Source organism: Bactrocera oleae, chromosome 3 (assembly GCF_042242935.1).
Source record: "Bactrocera oleae isolate idBacOlea1 chromosome 3, idBacOlea1, whole genome shotgun sequence".
NCBI classification, from domain to species: Eukaryota; Metazoa; Arthropoda; class Insecta; order Diptera; family Tephritidae; genus Bactrocera; species Bactrocera oleae.
The window spans coordinates 71,699,659-71,712,062 of record NC_091537.1 but is presented as its reverse complement, the minus strand read 5'-3'; the positions used below and the strand labels follow the sequence as shown (position 1 = coordinate 71,712,062).

At 36.1% G+C, this 12,404-nt stretch overlaps 1 protein-coding gene across 1 annotated transcript in view; it reads right to left on the bottom strand.

Annotated features, from left to right (window-relative positions):
- Positions 1-12,404, bottom strand: part of LOC106616385 (cell adhesion molecule Dscam2-like) — a 103,818-nt gene that overhangs the window by 73,435 nt on the left and 17,979 nt on the right. The window contains 2 exon segments of the mRNA XM_036361997.2: positions 6,206-6,353; positions 8,564-8,736. Coding sequence (XP_036217890.2) covers positions 6,206-6,353; positions 8,564-8,736 — 321 coding nt within the window.

Genomic DNA, 12,404 nt, shown 5'->3' with positions numbered 1-12,404 from the left:
TATCTTTAATTATCTTAAGCATCAATTATAAAGTGAACCGGTAAGGTCAACTTGTTTATCAGAAATAAACTTTAATCTAAAAGAATATTGATAAAAGCTTCTTGTTTAATTGTAGATTCTTATAGGAATGTAGGCCAAATATATCATCTTTTCTATGTGGCATCGATATAAATCTTTATACATGATTTCTTTGAAAAGTATAGATAGACGCAGATATATAGAAAATTATTGCGAAATCAACTCGCAACTTAGTTTCGAATACGTGATATACTCATCATTATACTTCTTCCATTATCAATATGATTTAGGACGTAAGATGATCACATATGCTAACTATTTGTTTAATTCATGATTGTCCCCATTATCAGTTATTGTATCCCAGCCTTCATTTCTGAAAAAATACAACTTTTCTTTCAATCATTCAAATCCCTAAGAAATTCATTCCGCAGCTTAACATAAAAGATAAGTCCTTGATTCGCCATACTTTAAAGAGTACCGAATAGTCAAAACAACCGATCTAAAAATTAAAAACTTACATAATCGAATAGGGATAGAATAGCCAGTAGATATGCCACTTAACTAAGTTGCAGTTTTTACTATTTAACTTATTATTATCTTTGCATGTAAATATTTTGACAAGAAAATAGAACTTAAGCATAGAGAGGGGAGAATATAATATTGCTGTTTAGTACATGCAACTTGGCAGCGACACGAAGAGTCTTTTCCAGATGGTCAAAAAGGTGAATTAATATATAGGTTTATAGTTCTTGAACCGTCAAGATGTCCCGCTGCAATATAAATTGATCCCTAGCGCTCAAAACAATTTCGAAATTATATAATTCTATCGGTATAATCGGATTTAACTCAGACTTACAGTTCAAAACTACTTTAATAAAGAAATTTCCAATTTGCGTAGGAAATACTAAAATGAGAAAATTTTGTCTTCCTCAAAACTTCAAAGAAATAAAAACCCGCCTTTCGAAAAAAATTTCGAATTTCCAAACTAAATCGAAGTTCAAACTTCAAACGTATCATAAAAGTATGCTTCGAGCCTAAAATTTTTCATCGAAACTGCAACCCTTTTAATATGATAAATGTTTTTTGCTAAAGCTCTTGAGGCTTAACGATTTTATAGAATTTGACAAGAACTACTTAAAAGACAATAACTATATACATAAAATGGTTTATATGTATGTATGCATATACTACTATATATTCCTTTTTATTTATTATATTATATAGCCTTGTGTACAAGTATTTACGAGATTTATTTGAGCTCGTGAAAAGCGACTTGACTGAATGCTCGCCGCGGTTTTGGATAAAAGGTCGCCTTTAAACAAACCCGAATCTACCCAAATTGGCTAACCAACATTAAAATACACCATGAAACCCTCATTAATATATGATTACACTGTGTCAAAGTTGCTAAATTCTTTTCAATTATGCACACGAATAAATGGTGAAAGTTTTAAACACTCGCAGAGAAAAACAAGCAAAACGGACGCATAAACCAGTAAGCAACCTGTTCGTGATTATATAAATTTATTAGGGTGGTGGTTAGAATTACAACTATGTAACTATTATTTAATTGTTGATTTATGACAGTATTAAACCAGATGGAGATAATACTCGTAGCGCTTCGATCGGTTACAATCTAATCACACAGCAGTCATCGAAGAATTCAGTTGTATTTAGACCACTTTTTGTGATATCAGAAACTCCTATGTATTGATCAAAAAACTTATAAAGCGACAACCCCTTGGAAATTTTCCCAAATCTATAAGTGCGTGCTAATTCGATTCCCATTAGTTCTCTCAGTTGACTGAAGGGATATTATCGAGGGTTTTCGACCTAAGTCAAAGTTAGGTTAGATCGTAGGGTTGATCCAAAATCAATGGATCTCGCCAAAAAGTAGATCACCAGATCGTTGAAGCGTTTTTAGCTTATCACAAATTTATTAGGTCAGTTAATATCAATCCCAGCTACTTCGGCTAGTTCGCCAAAGGTGTGTCTAGTGAGATATAACAAATCGCAGTTTAGCAAAAGCAAAAGAGGTGAAAGTGATAAGATAATTTCACCTCGCCTTTCTCCATAAAACTTTAGCAAAGAGCGCCTGACAAAATATTTAGTCGCACCGCATTTTAATATACTTGTATTAACAGTGACCAGTCAGAACACCTACAGTTGCGGAGAGATGGACTTGCTAAGAGCAAATCATTCGGAGGACCCCTTACGGTTCACTCAAGGTCAGAAGGATCTTGCAGTAGCACTACTTCTAGTTGTTGACCAGCGCAGGCTGAGCTAATTGGAGGTCCAAAGGCCCAACGCCAGAACGCAAGATGACATCGAAGCATCGACTCGCTTAGAATCTGATAAAAACCGTAGTCGAAGACAAACATAAATTCTGCCTCGTATTCTTTCAGATGATTTTGACAATTGGCATTCGGTAAATGTGCGATGCCAAAAAACACCACCCTAATTCTTAAAACAACGAACGTAGATATGTAAAGTTGCAACATTATTGAATATTTCTGCACGCGTTAGTGAGACGAGAATAAAAAAGAGCAGAACTTGGATTAAACATTCTTAAAAAGGGAAGGGAAAAATTCTCATACTTAAAAAGCGCGCTAAGCATTCAATCGGTTTGAGGTTGGACGGTCGCTTGCCTAGTTGTTGTTTTTACGAGGTGCTTGCCATGCTGCCGTTGGTTTTATGTATGCTGAAATTCGGCAGTTTCAAAGCAGCATAAACCCAACAGTTATAACATTCCAACTACAACAACAAAAACGTAACAAAAAAGAAAAAATTGCGGCAACGAACGAAGGAAGGAGTTCGAGGGCTTCGTGTTTATGGTAAGAAAACCAACAAACAATAAAACGTAAAATAGTCAATAAACAACAAAAAAGTAGAAAAGTTGGCGTTGGAATGCGAGGCATACACAAAATAATAACAGCAACAACAGAGAGCACTTGAGCCATTTAAAATGGGTTCAAATGTAGCATTCGGCTTAACTGCCTAAGTATATGCTACGTTACTTGTGCGCGTTCTCTTGCTGTAGAGTGAGTAACTTGTGCGCTATGCATTGCCAGCGTGCCATTTATTATGTATGTATGTAGCTACTTTATATATGTGTAGTTTTGCGTTTGTCTTTATATTACTTATACATATGTGTTCATTTGTTATTTCAAAAAGGTCAATGAAAATATTACTTTAGACGTTTAACCGGTTTGGGGCGTTCTTTCCCACTCAGCCTTAACACAGTTTTGCAAAAGCTGTTACAATTACCATATTGTTGCGCACAACTCTTGGTTCCTATGTTGATGCTGCTACTGCTTCATGGTTTCGCTATTTATACAATATATATTATACATATATTTTGAGATATTTTATAGATAAACAGTGTTAGTAGAGATTTTATTACAGATGTGGATCCGATAAAATTATAGTTCTTCCAGATATTTCAAGACCTAAAAGGTGACTAAAGTGTAGTAACAAAAGGCCTATATTCATTGGTTCTAGGCCTATATTCATTGGTTAATATTGTTTGAGTGAAAACACAGGAAAAACTGACGATGCTCTGTACAGCTAGTACGTTTACATACAAATTAAGGGAGCATAATATCTTATCTGACGCCTACTCCGTTTGTAGCAGGCATCTAACGGAATGCTTTCATTTGTTTACTTTGACCATTTCTTGGCTCTTATAATTTTTCCCCACAAAGCTTAATGATTTATATATACACATACATATATAGTTAGGTCAAAGCATACCCAATTAAAAATACTCCGTTAGGCCATATTTACATATTTTTAAAATTTTCAAAGAGGCCTCTCAACCAACTTCAAAGCTTTGCTTACATACGTACACACATATCTATTTCCTTTAAATATTCGTAGCTTTCAAATTTATTTGCACAACATCATCTTAGGTGGGCTCTTGGCAAATTTCACTCAATAAAGATGCGGCAAGGAAATGTAAATTTCCGAATAAACACCAGAAACCCTTTCATGATAGCCATAAAATTTTTTGTTCATTTCCTCTCCAAATTTCTCAGCATTTGGCATGCAAAGCTTTACACAAAAGCTTATAACACGTTTTGCCTGGGATCAGTGGAAGTATTTTTATAGCGCACACATAAATTTTGGTTAAAAATTTTCTTTTTAATTTAACAAACACTTTGACCCAAAATACTCGTGCATTGTTAATGGTCGAGCAGCTGCAGGCAAACGCCCAATTTGTATACTCGTATGGACATATGTCCATACAAAATAAAGTAAAAATGTGTTGGATTTACACTAGTGTTCAATAAAATAGACGAGGATTGTGTAAGGTTAATGAAATTTTAAGTTTTATTTTCTTTTTGACGATAGTAAAATTGAAGTTAAAAATACCGATAAAATCGATAAAAAATTAATTTTTACACAGACTTGCGTTTGGAGATAGCGTGGACTACCTTTAGGTATATAGGTGGCATTTCGATACACTATTGTAAGACCTCTAAATCTTACTATCTCGTTTCTTCGTTGTGTTCAAATCATTTGGTGTCCTCGGTTATATTTTTTGTAGATAGATTTCTTCTCTTCTTTCTTCATACCCAATGGAGTCCAAAAGTTATATGTCGGGTTTCTGATAGTGCTGGGTACTGGTACAGAGGAAGTATGTAGCCTTCCATACTCCCTTCGAGCTTGCAGCTGCGGCAAATATTGTTACAGGGCATTCCCATTTTTAAGGTATTTTCTCCAAATGACACATGCCCCCTTATGGTAGCTGTACGTCTGTACATACTGTTCCTGGACCTATTTAATAAGTCCTTAGCTCTTGTCTTGTCATATATTGGCCATATCTGCTTCGCTATCTAAACTATATGTTCAACTTATGTATTGACCTCCCCTTGATCGTTCCTAGCGAGAACTGTATTATAGAGTTTAGAAATGCTACGTCTTTTTCGTGCCAAAAATTTTCCTATGACCGGGGACCCAAAATATGAACAAGTGAAGTTGACCTGCCATGGAGCTTAAAGCCTTCCTAAATTTGTTGACCACGCTGGAAAGAGATTTTGGGTACGACAAGACTACAAATGCCGCCTGGCTATCTGTGAATTGGTAACTTGTACTTGTAAAACTTCACAGTCCTTCTCTATGCCGAGGTGATAGCTGACTTTAGTAGACGGACAGAGAGAAAGATATCAAAATTCTCGAAGTATACCCCGTCCCTAGCCGCAGTCCATTTGGACCCGTCGGTATAGATATATAGTATAGATTGATCATATTCTCGTCCCCTACTAAACCTCTTCTCCATTCAGAGTTTTGCATATAATTATATAGACGGTCCCGTTTCAGTGTTTCTCGACTCATATATATGTATACACAAGGTTTTAAACAAGATTTCTCTACCCAAAGCCAACCTAACATATGTATAATATAATAGAATACTGCTGTCAGTGATGATAATGTTTTTATATCACTGCGTAATTAGATTCTGATAGCAGTAACCTTACAGAGAAATTTTGCTTCCGCAGGTTAAAAAACTCTTTGTTGCCGATAGCAACAACCTTTCTTACCTCACCTATCTTTTTACTCTACTCTCAGCCTCCATGGTCTATACAATAGTTTCAAGAAGATTGGACTTGGAACATACCCTTTGCGAGGGACATGTTTACTGGGCGATATGGAACTTAGTGGAATCGATATTAGCCGTTTCAATAAATATATGCCAGACTCAAATTGCCTTGTCGATATGCGACGGTCTTTTTAATTCTTACTCAGGAGTTCTTGGTAACTTATCTACATTTTTAACCGTTCCATATTCAGTCTAATTATGTAAGCATACCCAATCTAAGGGTAGGACATAAGGGAAAAGACAGAGAGAACTCTATTATGTCACTCAATAAACGAAAAGTATTTATAAATTGCCAAATATAGGCAATATTTTGTTACTTTAAATAAATTAAAATTTCGCATAAATGTAGGCATTATTGTATATGTTTGAAATTCATATTTTCCTCTAATAGAATCCTCATATAACCAGGGAATGGGGCAAATAATTTGCGAGTAATAAAAATGTTCGATACTCATTTATATACAACTCAAGTACATTGCATTGAATTGATAAATGGTTAAATTGCTGTGAATTGCTGTGCATACACATTTAATGAGAACGATTGTGATTGTCACATTTCTAGTTTCAACTTATCGCCGTACTTACCTGCTTTGACCACAACATCACGAGAAACAATTGTACCCACAGCATTGCTGGCTACACAATGATACACGGACCAATGGACATCTTGGCGGAACTCTTCCGCCTCGAAGGGTGGAAAATAAAGTGAACCGTTGGCAAGTATATGACGGACCTGCAAAGGAAAGTTGAATAGATTAACAGGGAGTAGAAGGAGAAATGTAAAAATGTAAATATATTGAAAAAGCAGTTTAATGTAATGAAAATTGAAAATAAGTTTTCACAGTTTTTTATCTCAAAAATGTCTGATTTTTCTGCTTTCCGAAACCATTGCGAAATGTAAGTGTAATAACGTGTTTCTTTTGTAAGCGGGGAAAGACGCGTTGTTACGGCACTTGAGAGATACCAGCAGTTATTTTCTTACTTGAACTCTAAAATATTGCAACAAATAATCGGCTATTGGCACTAAAAGTACTGGGATATAGAAAATCATGACAGACATTAATGAGAAGTGCATCAAAGAGGTGAGATGGCTCCCAGTAAGAGAACAAAAACAGTCGCAAGCTTGAAATATACGCAGACACACACACATATATAATATCTATAGTTTCAAGGACTCCCACACAGGCAACGACCTCCGAGACCTGCCACTGCTGGTTGCATTGCCATTGCCACATTTTTGTACCCATTGCAATAGTAGTCGAGCATTGACTTCACTCGTTGCTCGTTGCTGCATTGTACTCGACGTTCCTAAAGTATTTGTTGTGCGAAATAAAATGCGAAGCTGCTACATTGTCTGACCGCCCGTAAATCTTTCTGACCAACAACACCCTTATTTGTCTTCTTCCCAACTGCGCCCGCCCTTCTCACTGTTATATTTTACACTCGTACGATTCCACCCGCCAATCGACAACCTCTACTGTCGTTGCCATATCGAAATAACTCAGCCCAGCCGCCAATGCCGGAAGTTTGGTTCAAGTGGTTATTGATTGAATTTGTTCGAAACTGACGCTGGCCGCGCCCGTGTCCTTCCTTCAGGTCGCCGTAAGTGTTTGTTGCTTTTTTTTTGTAATTTTGTTGCTGCTATTCTGTATTTGATTTTCCATGCTGGTGGCAGTTGTTTAGCTTTTTGTTACTGTAAGATGCATTGTTCGAGTTGTGGCTCGTGTTTCCGGTTTAGTGTTACTGCTTGCTCCAGCAAGAGAGTTTTATTATAGCCATGCAATCTCGCAATTTAACGCACGGTGCATAACCTTTAAAGCAAGACCACAGTTATATATAATATTAATAAGCTGCAAAGACATTAAGATGTATTTCTTCCACAAGCCTGGCAATAGAGAAGAAAGTGACAAGATGATTCCAAATCGCTTTCCTCCATACAGCTCTGGAAAAGAGCGTCCGACAAAATATTTAGTCGCATCGCGTGTGAACCTTTGGAACATCTACAATTGCAGCGAGATTGACTTCGCAAAGAGCGAGTAATTTGGTGGACCTCTTAGGGTTCACTCTGAGCCAGAAAGAACTCGCAATCGCACACGTTCTGGTTGTTTGTCAGCGCTTTCCGAGCTCACCTTGATGCTATTGCTAACACTCCTTTACTAATATGGAAGCAGCTATTGTTAAGAAAGTCATACACTCTTTGACTAGTTTTGAGTGGACAGTCAGAGAACTTAAATCCAGTATATCCACTCGGCTGTCGGAGTGAATGCACACCACTTCCAAGGAGACATGACACCTAATGCTACCTTCCTCTTAACTTCGATCCATCCACTAAACTAAACACCAAACTCGCAAAAATATTTAATATGTCTTTTATTTCAAACCTCATCAAATTTTGGATGTCAATTTATGGAAATATGTACATACAAGTATATAATGGACTACAAATTAAAAACATTCACTTGATCGAGACTAACACCGAAGAGATTAGATGATTTCTTTATGAAAATAAAATAAAGTCCAGCAGAAGTTCTAAAATCATTACATTTCATATATGAGGAAATATGTTAAATCGATTATAGCCATTTTTAGAAACAGGTCTAATTATTATCAGAAAAGGATTTGGCCTCTATTAAATATATCTAAATATATTATAATATTGATTTATTATTTAGTACTTTAAGCTTATTTAGGGATTGATGTCTGCTCAGTTTTTCAACCTAAGCTAAAAAGTTAAAAGGTTTTCTAACATTTCGCACAAAGTGTTTTTAAGAAAGCTTCAATTTTGCGGAAATATCGTAAACAACTTCAACAGTCAAAAGAAAGCTGCTATTGCGGAAAAAGAGAACTAAAAATAATTAAGTTGCAAAATAAAAGAGGTTTGCATTAGGGGTTTTCATGCCAAACTGCAGTTGTTATCAAAGTTTGAGACAGAATAAATCTTACCTTTGATATCGAGGTGATGGGATTATTGTCCTTATCAAGCCATTCGACGTTCGGCGGCGGGTTGCCGTGCGCTATGCAATCGGCAATGCTGCCGGCATTGTTGGTGAATTCGATGCGCGATGGCGGCTCATGCGAGAAATTAGGCCCTTGTGTGTCAAAGTAGTTGGAAGCGTCTGAAAGAATAACACAAATAATAAATAAATAAAGCGAAGTAGGTATTAAAAAAATATGCAGCACCGGCTGACATATCAATTTGTCACATTGTTAATATGTGTGCATTTAAAGTTATAAGATGGCAAATTTTTGATAAAATTCTTAGCATTCAAAGTATTTATTTGTCAGTCAGAGAAATTATCGTTAAATGCGATGATTGCTGATGCTAACTGTAGATAACCGAAAGAGCACTTCAAGCCGGACAGCTGTTACAATCCTTCCAGTAACACTGCGGCTAAAAGCTTAAAAACCAGACAGCAATCATGCCCAAGCCAGCTAGATATTATCTTTCTTTATTTCTTTCACAAATATTCTTTTCTATTTATACATTTTTTTACTTCCTTCGCTGCTTTCAACGGTTTACTTAAAACCCTTTTATATGCTTTGCTTTACTGTCGCTTGGGTTACAAGTATTAGCAGCAGCCCCGCTCACAACGTCTCAGGCAGTTTGTCTTGGCTCTTTAGAAAATCTACCTTACCAGCAGCACACTTTCGCAGAGCTCTTTATAATCTTAACAGCTATGTAGGCGCTGCAGTCGCCGCTTATGCCTTTTACAAACCCCAAGCAAACAGTTGCCGGAATTGGCAAGGGTTTGTCTTTGCTCTGGCTCCGCCTTGCGTTTGGTTACTTGTTTGTTGAATTGGAAAAATGCCCGGATGAGTGTTTGTTAGCGGCGATGGTGTTTGATTGACAGGGGTTGGTGGCAACGAATTGAAAAAGGGTATCTTTTTCACACATTCGGTTTTCAAGAAGAAATAAAACGCATATAATATATTTTTATGATGAAGACTTAACTTTATTATAAAGGTAAGGTTTTGCCATTATATTTTAAAAATGGCTTTGGGGAACTGACAGCTTATGGTGGTTTGAATAAATTCCAGCCGAGAGAAGAAGACTAACTCCGAAAAAAGTATTAATTCATTGAAAACGACAAGTCAAAAATCAACACCCATTATAAAGACTCATAGCTCACATTTGTTAGAGACACATGCTATGTAATAAACCGCAATGGGTTCAAGTGCATCTTTTACAAATCTCACTTGCAATTCCCGTGCAAGTTGCAGGCCTAGTAACAGACACATTCATGTAATTACACCCTTGTATTTGTAACTCCAACTGCGTTTGAACAAATGGTCTAAAAGTCGCACGAGCAAACAGGAAATTGCAGGGAACAAACTCAATAAAGCTGCGACGTTGTGCAACAGTGCAACTTGCAACACATGCAGGATGTTCAAAAGAAACCATGTAAAGCATTATATGTGTTGTACGAAAACAAAAAAGGTAGAGCTAAGTTCGGACGAAGTCCAGGAGTGCTTACTGCTACTGATTTTACAATCAGCTTAGCTGGACTTGAAGGGTATATTTAGTGCATGCTAAATGTTAATTCAGATTTTTACTTTGAACCAAAATAACCTTCAATTCCTGCAAGGAATTTATTTTTTTGGTTTCGATCGACTGATTGCCTACAAAATCATAAGGGACTGACCATCATTGTTGCTAGTTTAACCTATTATGCAGTCGCAATCGTTTTAGCCAATGGCTTCAGATTTTTCTTTTGATGTGGCATTAGGCTTTATTGTTATTGTTCTTCTTTTAATTTTTCATCAAAGTTTGTAACTAAATCATAATTCAGAATAATTATTGATATTTTGAAATTTTAGTAATTGTTTCTTCTGATGCTTGTTTAAACATTTGTCCTTTCTTACTTGAAAGTAAGAGTATATTAACGTTCCGGGAAAGCCTTGAAATGTCGGCCCATAAACCGCGCTGCTTCGAAGGAATTGTTAGGCGTCGAGTTTTGAACGAATTTATTCTGGATTTTGGCGAACCGTTAAGTCAACAGTTGGACGGTTAAGTTTTCATATATATATTAAGCTTCTTTCCATCACTACTATTATCCCTTGGCATGCCGCTTTTTTACGAGATCTACTCATGAAGGAGCTTCAAGTCTATAGGTATTAGAAAAGCTTAGACACGACATGAAAAAATGTATTGAACTGATCCTTGTGGCCTTTGTCATCTCTCCAATATGATTTTTTTTCAATGACAATTTTCTTCTCGTGTTTAGTGTTAACATCATTAAAATAAATAGATGACTACTTTAAAAAAGTTTGTAACGTTCTCATGAATCGGCTTATTGTGTCATTGTTGACTTTACAGAATTCATTTTCTATAAACTCCACGAAAATCAATTCTAGTTGAAGAAACTAATTTTTGTCAAATTCAGGGTTTGTGAGCAGTGTTTTATATTGAACACCAAATATTGTACGAAATGTTATTCAGATATATGACTTATTGCTTCGATCTTATTAAAAGTCGAATCTAAATGCGACGCAGTAAAATGGAACAAGATCAGTCAGCTTAACCTGTGAACCGAAGTTGGCGTAGTTTCGTACCGATCTACCCCATTTTTGATACCGTTATATATTTCACATTTTTTATTTCTTAGGCAACATACCACAGTTTTTATAAACTATTTCCAGGAAGTTTGAGAAGCCTGGAATTGGTTGACGCCACGCTCATACATTTAAATCTTTGAAAAAATCGGCTATATTTTTATCGTAACATTTTCTAAGGTTTTAGCATTATTTTTTTATTTATCACTTCTGAAAAGTAACACTATATATATGAAAGGACTTTGGATGAGACATTTCAACAAAACTAGTTTACCTTATACAACATGTTACACGAGCTTAACAACAAACACCAAACGGAAAGGATACTCACTTACAACTCTTTCTCTGTATGTAAGCAATAGTCAGAAAAAAAGTTTTCTTTGAAAAAAATTAAATCTAAAATGTGTTTTTGCTATTAAACTGAAACCAAGAAGATGTAATTACTACCACGGTTGAGAAATTGCAAATGCATATGAAACAGTAAAAGCTCTGCTCAGCCGACTTCCTCAGTTTTCCCGTTTCACCAATGTCATGATTTTTAGTACTTCTTTCTGCCCCGCTTCTTTTCCGGTTCATTGAAAGCGTAGGGGTTTGCAGATTACATTGACTTCAACGATGATTCTGCTGTTGAAGACGATGTTGCTGATGATGACACTGTTGAGTCAGGGAATCAGGTACAAAAAGAATGAAATTATAGTGTGAGAGGTGAGTGTGACAGCGCTGACGGTAATGACAAGGTTGCACAGCCCATTGAGTTTGAGTTTGCTACACTTATGTTGATACCAAGGAGGCAAGAAAATGCCATTATAGGAGGTTAGGTGCAGGTGGCATTTACAAATTGAGTTAAGTGTTTGTGGCTTTACTTACCAGACACTGATGTATGTAGTACGTAGGCGGAAAATAGTAGCACAGTTGTAGGAACCGTTAACGGTCCGATTTGTTTGGAATGCACACCTATAGGGTTAATTTTTCAGCTTTTGTTCATTAAATCGATGCAACTTAGGTGCTCATGGTAATTCTTCTTATTTGGAAATACTAAACCGAAGTCTTTCTAATAAACTATTAAAAATAAGAATATATCATAGTCTAGAGTAAAAGCGCTAACTCTTAATTCTCATAAAAGTTTATGAGTGTCGAACATTTTGCAGGAACAAGTAACCTAGTACCCGAAAAGGTCGGTTAATATCGACGTCTGGTTCGAAACTGACCTGGGTTCTGAACACAATCTTTT